This window comes from Haliotis asinina, chromosome 10 (assembly GCF_037392515.1).
Source record: "Haliotis asinina isolate JCU_RB_2024 chromosome 10, JCU_Hal_asi_v2, whole genome shotgun sequence".
Classification (NCBI taxonomy): Eukaryota; Metazoa; Mollusca; class Gastropoda; order Lepetellida; family Haliotidae; genus Haliotis; species Haliotis asinina.
The window spans coordinates 50,965,289-50,986,677 of NC_090289.1; the positions used below are offsets into that span (position 1 = coordinate 50,965,289).

At 40.0% G+C, this 21,389-nt stretch overlaps 1 protein-coding gene across 1 annotated transcript; it reads left to right on the forward strand.

The window, feature by feature from the left end:
• The first annotated feature begins 8,544 nt into the window (after positions 1-8,544).
• LOC137298152 (sperm microtubule associated protein 1-like) lies at positions 8,545-19,800 on the forward strand. The gene is made up of 3 exons (XM_067830264.1): positions 8,545-9,304; positions 17,721-17,820; positions 18,762-19,800. The coding sequence occupies exons 1-3, from the start codon at positions 9,032-9,034 to the stop codon at positions 18,917-18,919; spliced, it is 531 nt and encodes a 176-aa protein (XP_067686365.1). The 5' UTR covers positions 8,545-9,031; the 3' UTR covers positions 18,920-19,800.
• The last annotated feature ends 1,589 nt before the right edge of the window (positions 19,801-21,389 follow it).

Below are 21,389 nucleotides of genomic sequence, written 5' to 3' on the forward strand. Positions count from 1 at the left end.
AAATACAGAGGTGTATACTTTCTTGTAAACGTCAGCTTCCAGGATAAAAGTGGCTACTCATTACTCTGACACTCGAGAATGACTATGGTTTATACAACAGTTAGAAACGGTTAAACGTTTGACAGCTTTTTGGACAGGATTTTTTTCCAAATCTTTTCATTGCTAGACGATTGTAGATGTACCAAGAATATGCGTACATGATAATTATGTTTGAGTCTTTGGCATCACTACGCTTCCAGATGGGAGACGGCTTCTAGACTACATAAATATTTTCTCCAGACTAGTCGTTCAAGGCAAGCAAGATGTTGTAAGGCTTGTTTGATCTGTCTTCCAGTGTACATTAATTAAAGTAGGAGAATCAGTATGTCCAATATCGGTAAACTATAGATATGTGGGACGAGTTCCTGGTGTAATGCAGGTATGAGAAGTCGACTTTGGTGAATCCCTTGAATACGGCTTTTACCTGGAAATTTAATCAAAGAGAACCAGTACTTGTACCCATGATCACAGGCGTCTGACAAGCCAAAGTAACTGTGGATTTAACTTCGACCACTGGGTCTCCTGCTGTCGCGTTTAAATACACGATAGGCGTATGAGGTGTGCTGCATCGGAAGATGGTATGTGGCCACTATGTTCCTTCCCAGTGAACATCACGATTGGCTTGTAGAAAATAGTTCCCCGCAATACGTGTCAGCGAAATGAAAACAGTTAATAAAGAGCAGGTTCCTTGTCATACTCTTCAACATGGTTAATGTTTATGATTTGAATGGCTATCATATTGGCGGTCATCCCATTTAATGCTTGTATGGAAATAACACGATTTTTCAGTTTGTGAAGATAATTCTTCAGTTGTGTATTTTGTTTTGCAGTTTAGATTTAGGCTTTTTTCTAAAGACCTTTGCTCCCGAACCGAATTTGAGGAGGGGATAAATTTCATTATTTCCTTGCCTCGTTGAGTTTTGTCTGGCGATGTATTCGATATCATACATATTATACATGGTTCTTTCCTATTCATTTCACCCTTTAACACAAACATTTCCTATGTTAAGCACATTCCTTTTGTCCATGTGTTCAAATGTCATATTGATTTCACGACTTCCATATTTTCAACCTCTTTGTGCATTATCTGTATTGTGTAAGCTTCTCATATACTGAGTCAAAATAGAAACTTCACAAAAGAATGTGAAGTTTCTTTTTTTTGACTCAGTATATTTATGATATCATACTTCGGATCCGGTATCGTGAACCTTATTGTTACAATTTCGAAACATAGACTTTCGAGGCAGGGTTCGAGATATCGGCCAATTCGAGATAATGGGGTCCGACTGTAGTTTTGTTATAGCGATAACATTAACATAGTTGCCGTGTAATACCACATCACGAGGGCCCATTGTTTCTGGGACATCTATGGAATTCTGTGATAGTAGTTCGTTACAAGAAAACGTTGTAATAAATATAATCAGACTTTCCAATGTTTGATTAATGCTGACAAACTACTTTTGTATAATAAATTTAACGTCACATTCTTGCCTCTGTTATTATTGATCTGATTCACCATTACAGCGTCATTGTCAATCTAAAGTAAGACAATAATGGCGTCACCTGCGAAACATGCCTCAATGCGTATTGAATTCAATGTCAAAAAACGGAGAACACAGTGATTTCTTCAGACTGATTGTTTCATGGACACGACAGTGAGTGAAGGAGCGAGCCGAGCTTGTGAGCATGATAACTTGGAATGGTTGCGTGAGATGGGTTTAACGCCTCTCTAAGCTGTTTCAGAGGGAGGCGTTCTACGTGTACCAAGTATGGAGGATCCCACGATCACACACCAACTAGTGCTATTGGATACCGACTTGTTGGCAAACATTGTGCATGGTGACTACAAAACATATCATAACACACGAAATGTTGAATACAAACGCATATGTGCAAGTATCTGACAAATATTTTTTCAGGGGTGGTGGGGTAGCCTGTTGGTTAAAGCGTTCGTTGGTCGCGCCGAAAACTTGGGTTTGATTCCCTAAATGTACCCGCCGTGATATGGCTGGAATATTGCCAAGAGCGACGTAAAATTAAACTCGCTCACTCACTTGTATTTTATTTATATGATCCAATACATCAGAGCTAAAGTAAATACGATATATAGCATAAGTCCTGGTTGTTTTGTTTATTGATCTGTGCTGTGATAGACACCCGCCGCATGTTATTGAGCAATTATAACGGGTATACTTGGATTGCCATGAAGTGATCCGTTTTCAGCGTGGACATATCCTCGGCTAGATAGGCCTTTCATGCCGTGTTTGGTGTGATCAAAATTTCACCGGGCTGGTTATCCGGGAAATTGAAAAGTATAGATTTTGCAGGACAGGTAATCTGTGTCATAGCGTGTAGCCTCAGGGCTGCAACATTGATCGTCAGATACGTTTCGGTTGCTTCAATTGAAAATAGGAAATTGAAACACACTCAACTGCCTTTCGAACTTTAAAGAATGTAAGACTGGTGTCAATACCATGTGCATATTGTGGACCAAAACATTTGGCAGTAAAGAACAATCTCATTCATTTAAATCATCTGAAACCACTGGCTCAGACAGAACAGTCTAGTTTAACCTCCTATTTTCCTTCCGGATCAGGGTAAAACTGTGATTACTGTTGTCTGACTGCATTACCTCCCTTGCTTTCATTCACCCGCTACGTCAGAAGTATTTTCAATAACGATGGCAGATAAGATAAATAATCTCCAACAGTTTAATGGTAAAATTAGGCAATTCGGTGTTTCTTTTCTGCTTCTTCTCGTTCCTTTATGTAATTCGGTGAACTGGAAGCTGACAGGGGTATAGGAGGCGATGAATGATTTTATATCTCGTGTCCAACTGATGTTATTCCGGGACAAGCCGCATCTTCTTGGAAGTTTCGGTAAAGAGCGAGTGGTGACGAATGCAGGTTGTGCGTCACGACAACCGCAAAGTATATCTTGTTAGACACGCCGGAGTTAGAGTAATTGAATAATAACATAATGATTTTGCCAGTACTGGAATCGGAAACAACCGGGTACGGTTGTAGTTGACTAAGTTCAATGCAATGATTATATCATTGAATGGTGACTCGCCAAGTCAGGCTTCTACTTCAATCGGCTCCTATGGCAAACACATGCCTGTTTCTTTAACAAGTGGATGATGGACACGTAACGGAATCCACTCATAGCTCATTTTAAGTTTCACTACTGTAACATAAAGGCAGACAGGCCATTTCTTTCGTATATCAATATTTAATTTGTCACATCATGACTGCGGGCATAATGTGATTTACAATGTTCATATGGAAGAATCGGATGGCCCTAAATACATTGTGCATAGTATGGGCGGGCATCCGAAACATTAACTATACGAGCACAGCAGAAACCATGGCTTATCACTGTATTGAAGAACGGTTGGGAGCAAAATAACCACTACAATGGGAAAGCGGGAGAAAATTATTCACACATTGAATCAGTTAGGGCACATTAAATGCATTTAATCCCTAAAACTGGCGTGAATCACAGGCGTATTCACGAGCCAGGTAATTGGCACGATGTATATCGAAAAGATAAAGGTGATATGTCAGATACATGAATGTATTGACACCGCAGGCCTAACAAACAGGCAATATTACAACACAACAATGAGTTCAAACACCGAGCTAGTCTGCGCCGCGGAGTGGACATGAGACGGGTCTCTTGATGGCTGGGTAAATATATATTGTCATTGTATAGAATATTGTCTGATATATCACCCACCCAAATCTACATACGGTGAGACACTATCGATTTATAATTGGCATGTCAAAGTACACACACCGCGAGGTCCTCTGTTATTCAAACAGCACGTTCAGGTACATACTATCAGTGGCTCTAACGCACGACCTCGGTCTTTAACAAATATAGCGACGAAAGTATGTGTGTAACTACCCCTCCCAATTTAAGTAATACATGGGGCAAAACCATTTCCATTATCATTGAAATGTAGTTCGGTTCCGACTGTATCGTGAACAGTGTCAGTGAGTCACTGTCAAAAAGTGATGACACCAGGTGGTCAGGAGAAGGTGAACAGATCATGTAACGACATCGCCTTCCATCACGAACACACACAATAGGCAAGGCAAACGTACACCTAAAAACACTTGTAACGTATGGGGCAAGTCAAAATAATGATTGCACTGTACACCAGTTTGATCTACAATGCGTCAAATTTTGAATTGTCCTTATACAAGTAAGCTTTTTGAAAGCTTTCCTAAGGAATTGAATGGTTTCACGACATCAACAAATTTGTTGCAAGGGTCATAACTGAAACTTCTCAGAAGGAGTATTCAACCTGTACCATTATTGCTGGACCTACAGGTATACCGATAATAAATCGTTCATTCTACCTGTTGATATCAACAATCTTGTAGACGATGACAGATGGTGAGAGTATTGTTCAGTTGTACTGACAGTTTAACTGTATTTAACGACGTACAGTATCTCACCATACCCTGTTTGTGGAGCTTGTTCAGTGAATGTGGGTTTTTTTTTATAATGATAATATCACATTGATTCCCTTTTCATTTTTATGGGTCAGAAAAGTTTAGAGCTCTGGGTGTGATTTGAACACGTAATTCCGCTGAGGAGCTGCGAATAGAGTTACCTGCCTCACTGATGATGTTCTGCTTCCGGACAGATCGAGAAGCGATTGGATCTTTGTCTTTGGCCATCGTTTTCTCCAGAACTGTATAACAGATTATAATGGGTGGTTTCTGAGAGGACTTGGAGGACTGCTTTGGATTTCGTGTGTCTGTCAGCTAACATTTTCCACTGACCTTGTCAAGTCAGTCTTCAGTCGGTATATTGACAAGAATCAAGCCTGCAGTAACTACAGACATTCCGTAATGCTTTACATGTGTGACTCCATAATACTGTATCAGCAATACCGACTTTCATTGTAACCATGTTATTGTTTAATTCAATATATTACTGAACAGTTTAGACTCGTGTATGTCCTATTTTGCTGGTTCAAAGAGGACTCAGAAACTTTTGTCACGGCGATTCTTAAACCGTAACAAGCTTCAAGGACATCCTCCGTCTTGTCAGCTAGTGAAGGTATGTCATTTAACACAGTGGTGAAAAATACCCCAACTACAGCATGGCGTCCTGGAAGGAAGCAGCTCAAACCTGGCAACACAGCGGCTGGTACCCAGGTACACAACATTAGGGTATTATGGTATACAGTCAGCTTGTCCTGCTTTATACCCACCCGACCCTAAAATGTCTGGTCGGTCGACAAGTATATTCCTTCATCCAAAAACGTCTGGCAACTGGCCAATCAGAAAGAGAAAACAAAATAGCCCTTGACTCACGAAGGTGGTGTACGATGGATTAATTCACTCTGATTTGTTTCTTTATAATTGGCATGTCAAAGTACACACACCGCGAGGGATTTTTTCATTAGGCGGTGAAATTCCCGGATGCGAATTTGTAAAATTCAGAGATTAAGAAGCACATATGTCAAACGGTATGACTATTACATTTAGCAAAGTATGAAGAAGAATCAAATTTGCAAGAATTATGCAATGAATTCCTAAGGCGTGGCAAACAGCTTTTAACACAAGAGATGTGGTGTTCCAGTTTCAAAGAACTTCTGCATCTTCACAAACTATAACAATGGTATACAGGAATACATATTTTCACCAACAGATACTGAGTGAAATGTTCGATGCTAATCTTAGCAATATTCAAACAAGAAGAAGATATACACCAGAAATTGATTTCACCAATTGCCTCAATTGTGGTTTGCAAGTATGCAAGGTGCGTGTGTCAATGCACATGACACAGCGTGCTGTATGTATGTACATGGAATTAAATTACTATACGGTCATATAGAGTGTGTACACTGTGGTGTGCATCTAAAGTATCGTACCTCTACAGTAAGCAACCTGCCTTTAGTTGCCACAGTTTTCAAAGTAGCCACTATCCAACAATCCTCTACCAATACAAGTTTGATGAAGTCTACCAGAGCATGATAGATTAGCGTCTGAATTAATCTTTATCCTTTTATAGTAGCCCGCTGGGAAATTAACACAGCGTTATATATCTAATCAGCTTATGTGCATCCAGTGAGGTATGACCCGTCAAGGAGTCAAAACCTGACATTAACATATGTCAAAGGGAGACAGACCCATTGTTACAGGTTCGAGTCCCCTGTGGCAGTGTCATCATTGTTATATCATTACCTGCTTAAGTTGTCTTTCGTTGTCTTACCATGGTGTAACGTAACCGCAATAAGAAGATAGTGTTGTATATTGTATAATGAGTTTACATGTGAAAATGTCCAGTAAGAACAACAAAAACCAGACAGGTTGCATGAGTAAGCAGGTCCCTGCTATCATAGTGCCTCGACCGTCGTAACTCCTGTACTATAACACAAAGCCATTGTGAGTGAGTGAGTGAGTTTAGTTTTACGCCACACTCAGCAATAATCCAGTGATCAAAAGCATGAGCATCGATCTGCATGGCTTTCCTATTCTACCTCGGATCTTCAAGGGTCCAAAGACACAGTCGTAGCGCTACCGTCGCTTTGCGGAGCGAGGCCTAGGGGCTCCTTTCACATAGCAACCTTTACTAAGTTTAACCGTAACTCCCATTCTTTAACACTGCACTAGGGGAGGTGGGGCAGCCTGGTGGTTAAATCGTTCGCTCGTCACGCCAAAGACCCGGGTTCGATTCCCCACATGGATACGTTGTGTGAGGCCCATTTTTCGGTGTCCCCCGCAGTGATATCGGCGTAAAACCAAACTCACTCACTCACTAACACTGCACTAAGGTTACCTTAGACACATGTAACCTTAGTGCAGTGTTCAAGAAAGGGAGTTAAGGTCAACCTTAGTAAAGGTTGCTTTGTGAAAGGAGCCCCAGATCAGTAGATCGGCGTGCACTAGTGTTCCGATTAATTGAAATAATCGCACATTGGTCGCACTGACCAAACAACCAAGGAATCCATCACTTTTTCTCATAATCGATCACGAACGATGTGGAACTTGTGTTGTAGTATGTGAAACACTTGACGATGGAACACATATTCGAAGTTGTCAGGGCCTGAAAACGTGTCTTTTTCATAGAAAACTCTATGACTAGAAAAGTCATGATCGAATATTTCTTGAAGACACCAGACAGTTAATGTTCATGGTATATTATATATAAGTCATCACTTTAAAGTAGCAAGCTGCATCATGTCATACACACCTGCAATAACAACCTGGGTAGGATGATCGTTTGTTGGTAATGAAGCAATCATCCAACGTGAGATTTCAACCAATTCCCATCACTAGTGTGCACGACCCTTGCGCTGAGCGTCATGCAGGGTATCAACAAGTACCATCTTTTAACACGATTACACGATGCCATTTTAGGAAGTGTCATATTTGGGATTTCACTTCCTCGCGGTGGCTGAGCGGGTTAGGCTACTGACTTTGTGTGCTGGCAATTAGGTGCCTGACTCTGAGGGTGTGGGTTCGAATCCCGAATGGGACTCAACCAAACAAGTACTAGAATTTGTACTTTACTGAGGAAGTGAAATCCCAAATATGACATATATTGCATCTTTTAACACATTCGGGCTTTCGAAACCATCAAAGTGTTGTAGAGGGTTCGAATCTCAAATTTACCCTGATTATGTTCCAGGTTATCTGGGTGTATCAGCGTCATACCCGTGGGCTTCACCAAAATAGTCAAAGTCAAAGACCGACATTATTTCGTGCCCTTCTCTCGCTGAAGCCATGGAATACTGTCCAAATTGACATTTAACTAAGGTGTCTCACTTACTCGTGCATTCCAACAGCTAATACATATGCTTTATAACTGTAACGGAAAAACACTAACACGTCTCCATTTCCTGGATGTTCATTCCATGGTGCTATTGAACGTTAATCGACGTATTGTTGTTACGAAATAACATACTGATGCACTGTGACGTGGCACCATTGTGCGGTTGTTCAACATTCATTGTCTTCTTCCTTTGGCGCTTGTTACCTGTGTAGTGGCGCTGTGTTACATGCAAGGTGAATGTAATCGTTTGACGGTTCGGAGGCACTGACATAATCAATATTCACTTCAAAGAATATAGCTGTAATAACTCCCGGGGAACAAACCATGTTACTCAACCCATAGTTTTTTACATAAGCGCTGAACAAAATGAACACCTATCTATGTCATGCTGTCTACCTGACTCTCATTCAATCACACACGCCGCCCATAAAGTTGGTTTCAATTACATGAGGTACTTATATTTCAATCCTCGTACAAAAGCGTACATTAAAGCAGTTTACTTGTACCCTGCATGCTTGTGTAAAGGTAGCGACAGTGATTTAATATCCATGCGTTCCTCCCTTTCCATGTGTTCATTACATAACACTTACAAATATTACCTGTCAGTTGATTACAAGGTCCATTACACCTGACCAGGATTAAGGCGCCAAGTCGAGCGTGCTACTTTAAGGCTTGTCTAATCTGATCCCTTGTCTCGGGTAGCTTGTCACGTGATGGCAACGGGGTCTCTAATGGTCGAACGAAACACGAACCAATTTAGGAAAGATTAAAATATCAAAAGGGAACTGGACAAGTGCAAACAAAGCTAGGAGGTCCGGGTAACCAGAGTTGCGTATGAATAATACAAGATTTACCTGTCGGCCTTTGCATAGCAACCACCGTTAGCTTGACTGACAACCAGTCCGCTACGTACAACTGTGGTATATTTCACAGCGCTATTCACGACTGGTTGTAAGCCAGTCACTCGACTAAATCGCCTTGGGTGGATTTTATCGACTTGTATAGGGGAAGGAATCGGAGAGTTTAGTTCGACACGTGAACACTGGAACAATACATCTTGGAGGACTTGGTCGAGTCACACAACAAATTATTTCGCGTTAATCAGATCCACACAGAAAGTGTGACAGAAGAAACTGTCGATATTTTAAGTGCGGAAAATATCGGAGCGTATCCGATTTTCAGATTTTTTTCAAACATGTCAGCCTCCCCTTCTTCATCCCGTCGATCCAAGTCTCGGGTGAACAAGATCTACCGAACCCCACCCACTCCGCCACCCCAGGAGCTGCTGGGAAAGGAACATACCTTTGTTCTGGACTGTAACGCAGTCAGCAGCATATCCAGTGACTACTCTAAAGCCAACCCTAAGCTAGGACCAGTGATTCCCCCCTACAACTCCCAGAAGGACGGCCACGTCACACCTTACTTCAAGTTTCATGGAGTGGATAGGACGCTGCGGAGGACCGGCCAGGTGAGCTATATCATAACAAATACTGACCAGCGTTATACCTGAACGAGCTATGTCATAACAAAATACTGACCAGCATTGCGTTGCATTTCTCTTTCATCATGTCAAGTAATGTTTCACATAACCATTTACTTGATAATTCTTTGGGAGACATTTTAGAAGTTGTGTAGGTGAAGGAAACCCAAGTTCTATGGAAAGTCAAGTTTAATACATTGATTAAAGAACTGCACTAAGTAGCTGTGTATATATAGCTTTTCACAACTCTATGTATCACTTGCTTGATAATGGTGTTAGTTCCTACACTGAAACGTCGCACCCATTGCAATAAAGAAGTTGACTATCCACAGAACTTCGGGACCCTCCAGAACATGTGTACAGAAATGATGACCACCACACCCACCCCAACGACAACGACCCCATGTACGTGACAGGATATTTAGTTTCAAACATTAATCAACCCGTGTAAGTAAGATCAACCACCTGTCTTCCACAGGATGCCACTATGCCATTACATGTCAACCACAGTTCAAGTAGCCCCCAAATTATTGAATCTCACCTGACCATGGTCACCTGTGATACAACAATCTGTTCGAAAAATATATAATGTCAGGGTGGACCGGAGCCTTTACAAATGCTGTGTGGAACATGCTTTTTAAAATATAACTGTGTGTGCAATATGATATTATCATCAGTAGCGTTATTTCATTTGATCGATGGGTGCTTTACAAACATAGGGCTCAAATATAATTCCTGGGTCAACAGTCGTTTAGGATAGTTCGACCCTGAGTTATTGCAACCTGCTTAAAGGACCTGGGTTGCAGTGTATGTCTGATCTGTTCAGGTTTGTTTTGTAGAATATAAAACCTTCCAATAACAATTCAGTTCCGCTATTAACCTTGTAAATTATCCACAGTGGTGCCGAGAAGGTGTGTTGATTGTTGATGACACTAACATTTATGGGTGAATGGTGATGTAGCTGTCCAGCTTGAATTGTTGAAATCAGTTCTGAAAGAATGAACGCATGCACCTTGACGCCCACTATCATCCATATGATTTGTAAATATATAATACTGTTAAAATTACCAAGCTATGATTCTCATATCACCGCTTGGAGGCATTTTCTAAAACACCCTGGACACAGATTTAGGACAATCAAACGTGCAGCACCATCCCTCTGGAACAGTATTCCTTCTCCCATCAAAAATGTTTCATCTTCAGCAGCAGGACTACCGCCTCAACAAAAATCCTACCACCTATAACTTCCAAATATTCTGGTCATATTTTCTTTATGAACTCAAGTGACTCCTTTCTATGTAGAGTTTGAGTATGTTGTCAAGAAATACCCATTTATTATCATTATTATCAGAAGTCCATGAAAAGTCATTTTTCAACTGGTTTCAGATATAAATCGGAAGATAGTTCATCTGCAATATTGAAAACGGTCTGTTAAATGCCAGTCCTGTTCGATCACCCGTTTATCGTGGCCCAGGCTGTTGTACACATATGTATATCATATGGTGGTGCCTCTTGGTGCCTGTTATATACACATGTACACAGTATAGTGGTTTCTCTTGTAGCAGACTATCAGGTGTCGTCCCCTTTCCATGCCCTGGGTTGTTGCTACCTCAACAGGCTATTCATTTCAGTTCTTGATGTATGGCTTTTGGACGGGTTCACGTCAATGGTGGCGTTCAATCCGTGTTTGAGAAGTGAAATGGCAAAGATTAACGTGTATTTAAGACTCTGTATGTGATCAAATATCTTCAGATGTCAACAAGGTTCTTGAACTTACACGGCCCGATGACTTCCAATGAGAGCACGTCTGAGCACGAAGTCTTGACGGGGAACGTGACCGCTCTGTCTCATGCAATTCACGAGATTTCCTACTGTACATAAACATAGTTTATTGCTGTCCAGTGGTGTTTCTATCAATATATGTTTGAGGCTGGGCAGTCTGTGACACCAGATTGTCATAAAGCTATACATGCACAACTAATGAGGTTTCTATCAAATCCTGTACCTGATTCTCGATGGCCTGAGTCTCCATAGCCTAATTCTCGATAGCCTGGGTCTGGAACATCCAAGGAATGTCACTGTACAGGATACACAGAAAACAGACTTTTCTACGTTATTTTACAAATTGGGAATTGACTTGACGTGAATGCTCATTTAGGAACAAAACTGTTTGGTTCCATGTGTGGTCACTTTAGCCGCCATACTAACCTAAAGCCTCAAAAGACGTAATAATCACAAAATTGTCCCTTTTGGCACTTGCATTGGTGACTATTTTATTTGTAAGCTACTTTAGGCACTTGTATTGGTGACTATTTTATTTGAAAGCTACCTTCTCAAAGACAAACTGAGACAATCAAATTCAGAATGAATCCTAACACATTTAACCCAAGCTCCCCACCAATACTCTCGAGCCCCTCTGATGTTATTGCTGCAGAGGACTGTGTACAACTGTGTCAGTGTGAGATAGACACTGCAGCTGACACGGACAGAGTCACGCAACCAGACATGTTGTGGCGTTGATTGTGCCAGACAAGGCAGAAAGTCAAAGGGGGTTCCATCGATTTTCACTGGAAACAAATTTACTAGTATCAATAATAAAACTTAGCTTACACGCTACATCCAATAAATTTGTAAAGTGCGAATTCCTTGTACCATGTGACGAATTTTATGTAAAAATGTTTAAGAGAATAAGAACATTAAGTATACTAAAGAGAGTAGATATATGTGTAATGTATGTAATAAGCAACGTGAACAGTGCCAACATTTGGCTTCAATGGCTTCTTGTGTAAGTGAGTTTATTCCCATCATGAAATAAGCGAGCACTGTCGTTAATGCATTCAAGACTGTATCGATATTTAGTTTTTAAAGTATCGGTTTAAACATGTTTATGTTTATCGTTTACATTTTGCAGTTTTATCATGTTTTCGTGTTATGAGTGTTATAAATGATATGCACAAAGATGGGAAACTAGAATCTTTATAATCTCTGAGAAAATTAGGATCTTTTCCTGGACAGCTACAAAAACCTGAAATATCAATGTTCGAAAATAGGCATCGTGGCACGTATGGAATCGAGACATGGGTGTCGTCATACGTATTGATTCATCAAACTTATGTATCTTGACGTCCTTAGAACTTACATACCGATATATGGAAACGTAAAGGTTCAAAATTGTAGTTTGTACAGCTCTGCCTGATATGTAAGGCCCGGAGCATATATTACACATACTGTACACGTGAGCTCCAGACAACTGGTACTATAAGAAACTACATGCTTTCATGGCGAACAAGTTCCAGTCTTACAGCGACGATTGATCTGTTTAAGAGATTAGCGTTCACGAGAGTGAAAGCTTTCTACAAAAAAAAATGAAAAACGAAGGTAATTTTTTTGTTGTATTCAGGACAAGATATAGACCATGACATCGATCTGAGCCACATGTTCGGCAGCTTCAAACAGCAGACAGTAATTGTAACCTTTGTTGTTTTCAGTTGTGTAACTGCGAATGTTTCACCATCAATACGGGGAAACATCAATAAAACAAGTTGAATGTTTACTGTCGACGGTGCATGGAAGTAAAAATTTCAGTGATTCAGTCACTTCAGCTGTATTCGACCTACAGGTCCACATGAAGACATAGTGTTGTCATGGTGACAGTGTGCATGGGAACTTAAACACATCAGCCTTCCTTCTCTCACTTGGAGCATGTGAAAACGATCTATTCCGTTAATGTGCTTAAGGAATATTGTGTACTGTAATAACAAAAACTGCAAAGTTTAAGAAAAAATCTTCATTTTGGGCGATATGAGTGATAATTAAGTTTTGTTCACGGGGCTACAATAGGCCTACGGGCTAGATAAACTAATGACTGGCAGCAAGATCAAGGACCTAAGCCGTTGGGTCACGATGACCCAAACCCGGCGAGGGAACACTGTACAACCAGCCTCTCGTCCTACTGGTCAACGGTGATTTCATATTCGAGAGATAAATGTACACAAAACGGATAACTTTCAAACCAGTATTTCAGCGTCTCTTGTATGGAACAATCGAGCATATCTTTTCGGCCATAGTTTCATGGAACGAAAATAATTGTTTAATGTTACAATTCCCCAGCATGACTTTTTAAAAATCCATGGTCACGTGAAAGACATTTCCAAATTTGACGAATAGGTAACCAAAATCATGTACAATCAAAACCGCACCATGAACTATAGCTAGTCTATATATAGAATAGGATCCGGAGTGGTTTAGAACAATGCACATTCCATAAAAACAATGAAGTTGAGTCCGATAAGACCGATATTCAGTATATATTTGGGAACCTTTAAAAACGTTACAGACTTAATTGGAGATTTATCATATCAAGACGCTGAAACCGGTATCATCGACACTACAAATCGAAATATTTTAAATGACTCTAACCCTAAGCACATTCGATCTGCTCTAAGCGTATGGATCATTTCAAATCCACAACAGTGTTAAGCTGCCACATGGGACTACAGTCACATGTAGAGGTAGACCCAGGTGTCGACCTCGGGTATTGTACTGACACCAAGTCACTTGAAGACACCGGAGTACCTCCCCCACAGAGCTGCCGCCATGGAGAGATGAGAAAAAAATTCGACTTGAGAGATTAGATTACGGATATTGCAGGTGGACGGTGGAACGTCGTTCGTGATGATTGCAAGTTGTGACGTCAGTAACGTGATAAATTAAAGGGACGTTTCACAATATCTGTTTCATTATATGGGTGACATGTAATGATAAATTAAAGGGACGTTTCACAATATCTGTTTCATTATATGGGTGACATGTAATGATAAATTAAAGGAACGTTTCACAATATCTGTTTCATTATATGGGTGACATGTAATGCTAAATTAAAGGGACGTTTCACAATATCTGTTTCATTATATGGGTGACATGTAATGATGAATTAAAGGGACGTTTCACAATATCTGTTTCATTATATGGGTGACATGTACGCACAATAATGTATTCAGCTATCAATGAAGATCTCCTTTCACTATTACTATAAATCCACATGATTCGGTGTGTGTGTATATAGTACCACAAGCTATATGAATAAAAACAAAAGTCATTTTCTGCTTCAAATTAGGAACATAAGCATTTTGCGAGTATACAAATTACGTGTTATTAATAAATTACACTGCTTTTCCTTAATCCTCTGGGATGATGGTTGTTGAAGCTGGAAATGCAGTTATGTTTCTACTGGCCGTGTTGATGGGATGAGCATAATCCTTTGTCTTTTGACTACTGAACTAATGTATTGTCACGTCCAGTGTTTTACCTCGCTAGCAGACATTGTTTATAGTATCAGGTTAGAGTGACAGTTGCTGTTGATATATGGACTACAGAAGAGAACTTCACAAACCAACTGGGTAATCGTTGACTTCTTTTGAGTAATATACCTGTACCTAACTACGTACTGCTTACATACCATACGTCACACACTTTCAACTGATTGGGCAATCATGGTGAACAAAGACGACGGTGTTTGCTGATTCTGACATTACAAACACTGGCTGTAAGAGTGTGGGGTGAATGTTAGAATAAAGGGGAAAATCGTGGAGAGACGAGCCAGTGGTTGAGTACAAGGGCAGTTGTAAGCGATAAGGCAAGGTCAAAAGTGACCTTTCGATCCTGATTAGTTAGACCTCACTGACATTAGGCACGGGGGGCGAATCAGTGTAGAAATACAAGTGCTAGTATTTTCGCGCTCATTTAATGGATCATGTAATGCACACCGTCAACAGATCTAAAAAGACATAAAATAAACCTAAAAGACACTCAGCCGTTATTACCAGTCGTCATGCCCTATACGATTGTATATTTCCCTTACTGGGTACTGACCTACCATTGGATCTACATGGATACATGAGTTGTTTTATGGAGAACAGCCTCTTTTTATATATTCTTTACATATTCTTTGTTTAAAGAATTTTAAAAAAAGTTGTTATCCATAAAAGGTGTCATGCAATCATCTTCGTTCTGCTTTCAAATGCCTTTCAAACACTTCACTGCATCTACCTGTAAAAAAACAATCTAATTTAGTCCCTGGTCTTGTAACAAGTTACCTCGTTGAGCGTTAACACAATCTGCTGCCATAAATATTCAAAATGTCTCTATCTGTTTGACCGAGACAAAGATTTAACTATGTTTGTACAGGAGGCTGTGTAGAATATAGGTCGTGTGCTTTGTTTGCCCCTCTACATGTGTTATTATCAGGTGTCCATGAAAAGTTAAATATACTTTAATTGGTTTCAGAAGTATTCGTATGAAACCAACGCGTAGTGTTAAAGAGAAACCCAGTAACTGATTGTTGATAGTAAAAAATGAGACAGGCATTAGACAGGGATCCTTATGAGTGTTTGTTGCAAGAGACACTGGTCCGCCACTTATCTCAGAACACTGCGACATGCAGTCCTCGTCTGTCAACACAGGTGAGACAATGCATCTGTGTCAGGTCGGCTTGACACACTTGAGTTCAGAAAACACCTTGGTCAAACTACAACTGCAGTCGCGACGCGATGCCCAGATCATAATGTAGTTGATTAGCAGGGGAATGTATATTGTTTGATGACGCAGCCTGGAATATGCCATCTATGTAACAAGGTACAGATGTGAGCCAGACATTCCAGTGGTGGATATTATGAACAAAGTTTAACGCCATCCGGGTATGATGACATTCAATCAGCAAAGTCACCGGGCCTGACAACCATTTAGGCAGGGCATGTAACAAACCTCTGGGCCAATTTGACGCAGTCATCAGCAACCTGTATATGTCGTAAGACGTGCGACTAACCGGATAGATTCAGGCTGACTCGATTGACACATGTCATCGTAAACCATTTGTATATAGCGATGCTCATGCTGTTGATCACAGGAAAGCCGCCTTATACCTGGAATATTGCTGAGTGCGGCGTTAAACAAACACCAGCAACAACCATTATCGGTTGCTAGGGTGAATCACCATGGAGTTCTCAATAGTGAGTCTGTTTATTGTTCATCGAGCAGTTGGTGATACTATAGCCAGTAACTAGTCAAGTCTGGACCAGACAAACTAGAGGTTGATATTAAGAACACCGATCCATGCTTTTGGTCCACGATGACCTCCAATCAAACAAGTCCGTGAGTCGGAACTCTCTGTGACATACCGTTGAGTGTTACTGTGTGTTCTAACCATCTTCACCGGTAGTGTTTGTAATTAATCTTGACTTAGTGAGTAAGTAAGATTTTACGTTGATTTTAGCAATATTCCAGCATTATCAGGACACACCAGAAACCATGTACCATGTTGATAATCAAACCCGGTTCTTCGGTACGGCGAGCGAACGAACAACCACTAGGCTACTCCATCGACCCTGATTAATGCAGAGATGGGTTAGTGATACTGGTGATATAAGAAAAGAGACACGTGAATTCAGTTTCAATGTCAACTCGTCTTGCTAACGCCAAAATGAACTTCCATTACATATTGTTGTCTGTTGACTGTCCTTCCGTCCATCGCCCGTCCGTCTTAGTACACTGGGAAGAAGGGTTGTCGAACGTATTGGTTAAATACTGATTAAACAGGCTATCTTTTTAATGTTCCGTTTTGTAGTCATGAGGAAATCTACAAGGAGACAAATTTCATACCATTATTTTATCCCAGAAGAGACTGACTTTATTCTTCAAATGAATAATAACCTTACTCCAAGCTGTATTTCTTATTTAATTCCAGAACATGCCAGAGATTGTAGTTCTTACAATCTGAGAAATACTGATAGTATTCGCATAATTCGTTCTTATAGAGTCGCATGCATGTTCGTTTTTAACAGATACCATGCGCTTACGGAACAATTTACCAACAGAAACAAGTAACCCACAATCGCTAAATTTATTCAAAACTCGGGATGCAATTACTATGAACCGTTGACACTTGTAGATATTGTCCTTTTTTCATCCATTTCTTGCCTTTGTGGAATCAATTGCCTCTATACCTTGTTTGTGAATCTGCACTGTTGTCAAAAAGATTGATTTAAGGTAATTAAATGTCGAAATGATCAGTTTTGATGATGGGGTTTCATTTATAACGATGTCTACAAATGATTTATGTATTTGTACCCGCTTAGAGTATAAGTAATCTTTAATTATTGACTTATTTTGCTAAACTGAAGAAGCGTCACTTAAGTAAGTCAATCCATATTTATGTAATTTCTATTTCATACATAAAATATGTTTATTAAAAAGTCCGATCTGATGAACAAAATATACCCTCTTTGGCGTGCAATAGGTTATTATAAACAACAAAGTAAGTAAAATCATGAAAGTATTCATCAAATTCATATATGGAACCAGTTTCATCGTGTTGTGAGTATCACTAATGGCGTCTACTATCTTCCAGGAAACACCTGGGACTTCTATTGATGGTCCCGTCATGGATTACTTCCACGAGAAGGGTGCCGGCTACCAATACTTGTCCATGAGGAACCAGTTTGGCGCTGGTCGGTATATCATCGTTGTCAATGTGCACCTTACACATGCATGTGCATGGTATACGTGTAACATACATATTTGATCTGAACACATAACACACTGCCGGGCAGAAAGAACTGTTCACCCAAGTTCCATTTGAACACGTTATACACTTTCTGACAAAGAGGGCATTCACCCATGTTTAATTTGAACACGTTATACACTGCCAGACAAAAGAAGGTATTCAACCGTATTTGATTTGAACACTTAGTACACTGCAGGGCAAGAGACGGTATTCACCCGTATTTGATTTGAACACATAATGCAGTGTCAGATAAAGAAGGTATTCACCTATATTTGATTTGAACACATAATACACAGCCAGGCAAAGGACGGTATTCACCCGTATTTGATTTGACTTAATACACTGCAGGACAATAAAATATTCACCAAACGTTTGATTTGAACGCATCAAACACTTCCGGACAAAAGAAAATACTCACCCATGTTTGATTTGAACATACCATACTGCCGCACAAAAAGAAAATACTCACCCATGTTTGATTTTGGATATTTTATAACGTTTGTAACGTGTCAGTAAAATCCCGTATTCTAGTGTAAACACTCTTTTACCCAACAGTTAGTAGGAGTGGAAGTGGAAGCGGGTGACTCTTTTTGATGGACAAGTCGTAATTAGCAAGAAATCTAATACTCGCCATGCAACGGCAGGATAAATGTGTGTATGAATCAATGCATAAAATGGATGTGGTCATATCAAGATTTTGGGGGGTAGACTATATAGTTCAGCTATACGTCGCAAAAATGCTGTACAGGAAAGAGTTTGTAGTAACCTATTAGGATTGTGCCCATTAATTATAGAACCTCATCTAAGCGTTTATGTTATCCGATATGCTTGCGTTTGTTCTCCTGCTAGAATATCTTAAACTGATGATATATTCCTCCTCTCCAGGTCATTCACCAGATGTTGTTAACGGACATGCGCAGTTCATGCAAGGAGTGAAACCTGTAGTTGGATACAATGGGAAATACGGTTTCCGTAGGAATACACCTTGGCTTCGGCAATATCCGTCACCTTTCGGAACAGCCTCTCGATCCCCAACACAGTAGAAGAACAGACTGACCAAGCCTCTTCTGTGATGACGTCATCAGATATTTCCATGAACGCCAAGGGAGCCTACTCTCTTTGACATTTTGCGCAATACCTGTCGACTTATGTCTCAGGAGATAATTGTCTAAGCTGATGTGAAATGAAACAGTTGCTCAAATATCAGATATTTTCGATTAGACGTTTCAGTTAATGTTGATTTCATGCCAATCTCGCAGTCAGAGACCTCGTGGCCTTGAGGTTTGGAGAAGACGGGAAGAAGACTTTGTGTCTTGTGTCCTAGAGCTATCTACGGTGTCTATCGTATTCTACAATCAGTATTATCCCCATGGGTGGAGAACAGTCTGATATGCGCGGCTGAACACTATAATCAAAATATAGATCGGGACATTGGGGATATTACCACGTTTTTGCGTGTCATTTCAAACCACAACTGAATCCTCTGTAGTCGTCATATGCAGACAACAGGGACATAACTTGAGTCATAAGATGCTTGAATTGCCATAAATGGGAGTCTTACCGTTGAAAGTTGGTCACGCCCGCCTTTTGCTTCGGTGACAATTGTCGCAATCTATAATTATGAGCACAGGCTATTGGTTAATTCAAAAAGGGGTTTGATATGCCTATCAGAGCCTTCTATGTACGTTTTATCTCGAACCACAGTACTGTCGTCTTTCAGCGTCTACAGCCAATCCTGTTTCTCTGCAGTAAATACTGCGTACTATTCTATCATGTTTGTACCTAGGATTAATCACGAGTTCACTTATACGCCACCCAGTATGAAACTGTGGGTCGCTAGCTGATACAGTGTTGGATATTTATATGTTATCGACTGTAAATTCATGTATTCTTCGTTACTTGTCATTAAAATGTTGAAATATGATGGGTGTTGTGTGTACCTAAGATTGGTCAGGCATGGACAGATTTGCATTCGGTTATAATTAACGTATCAAGGACAAGCGAACATAATACCCTTTGGGGATTGGAATTGGCGTTTAAACTAACCCAGTTATAACCCCCCGGGCAAAACGAATACACATCCATGTTTAATGCTGAAACATGTAATAAACCTTTGTGGGTGACAATGCAGGAAAACATACCGGTCTCACAACTGATATTGCGTCGTATGAAAGAACATCCTACAAAAGGTGACTGTTTTCATCTTTCGACACCTGTAATTTTGGGGGCAAATCAATTTTCAAGAATATACTTTCTTTTGCACGACTGTTAATGTGTGCACCGAAGCCTTAAACTTCATCCCGATTCTGCGCGTACAGACTAGAATCATAGCAACCTCAGGCCTTCCGCAGGTTTCCGCAGGTTTCCGCAGGGGCACGTTCAACAAAACGATCGTGGCACGAAAATGATCGTAACTCCCATACTAGTTGGCCGTAAGTGAGTCATCATTAGTGCAATTTCCACTGACTTACATGTTAATTAACTCTTGCAAGTATAATTTCCATAAATTGAGTAGAAGTCATTTTATTTTCATATTTCGCAAACATATTGTAAATCATCTTCAGCTACTAGTAAATTTCTTTTATCCATCCGTTGATTAGTTATCGAATGACACCTGACTAAGCACGATATATAAGTACAAGTTATAATATCAATCTACCCTATATACAGCCATGTTAACAGTGATTAGTATGACTATTATATTTTGTTTAAATATTGTATAGTTAAAGTTGTCTTTAAAATCATCGGAAAATTGAATCATTTCCGATCTGGTAGGTACGTTTTTAAAGCAAATGTAACTAAATTTACGAAAATTATTCTTGTTAGAGGTAAAATTAACATGGAATTCTATGGGAACTTCACTAATAATGACTAGTAATGACTCACTTATGACACGGGCAAACTGTAGCGCAAATGTTTGCCTGTGCTCATGACCACCTGTAGACTTACGACTGTCGTAGCGCAACGATCCCTTTGAGTGAAGGGGTCGGCGTGGAACAATACTAGATTCCATTTGCACATCGCTGTCATGGCAACAGATGAGCTAATGCGTCTACAGTCCTGTTTTTGAAGAGTAGTGTACTAATTCGGGTCTGTATTATAAATTCTGTACATAAATTTTAGGAGATGGGGTTATTCACGTTGTACATGCTTCTCCCTAAAATCCATCATCACTCCCGTAGTCATAAATTATGGATGGTCCCTTAAGTTTCACATGTGAAAGTATTTTGACATTCACTCAATTTCATACACAGTGGCCAACAGCTTCAGTCGCTGCTTTGAAAACATGTTTCAAAGAAATTTGACATTTTCGCAAAGCATAACAGTCTGATATCACATCATACAGCTCATTTTTTCACACACACATTTTATGCAGCAAGGTACAGATGGTTCAAACTACATGATTCATATCCTTTATCACAAGCGTTCCATGTTGCAAAGGCTATTTACATCCGATGTCAAATGGTCATTTAGATCGTTAACTTCAATGAAGTTACAATATGTTCAAGACCT

Coding starts and splice junctions, on each gene's coding strand:
- LOC137298152 (XM_067830264.1), top strand. CDS start 9,032: ATGTCAGCCTCCCCTTCTTCATCCCGTCGATCCAAGTCTCGGGTGAAC. Junction 9,305..17,720: donor CGCTGCGGAGGACCGGCCAG/GTGAGCTATATC, acceptor ACTATCTTCCAG/GAAACACCTGGGACTTCTAT. Junction 17,821..18,761: donor GAGGAACCAGTTTGGCGCTG/GTCGGTATATCA, acceptor CCTCCTCTCCAG/GTCATTCACCAGATGTTGTT.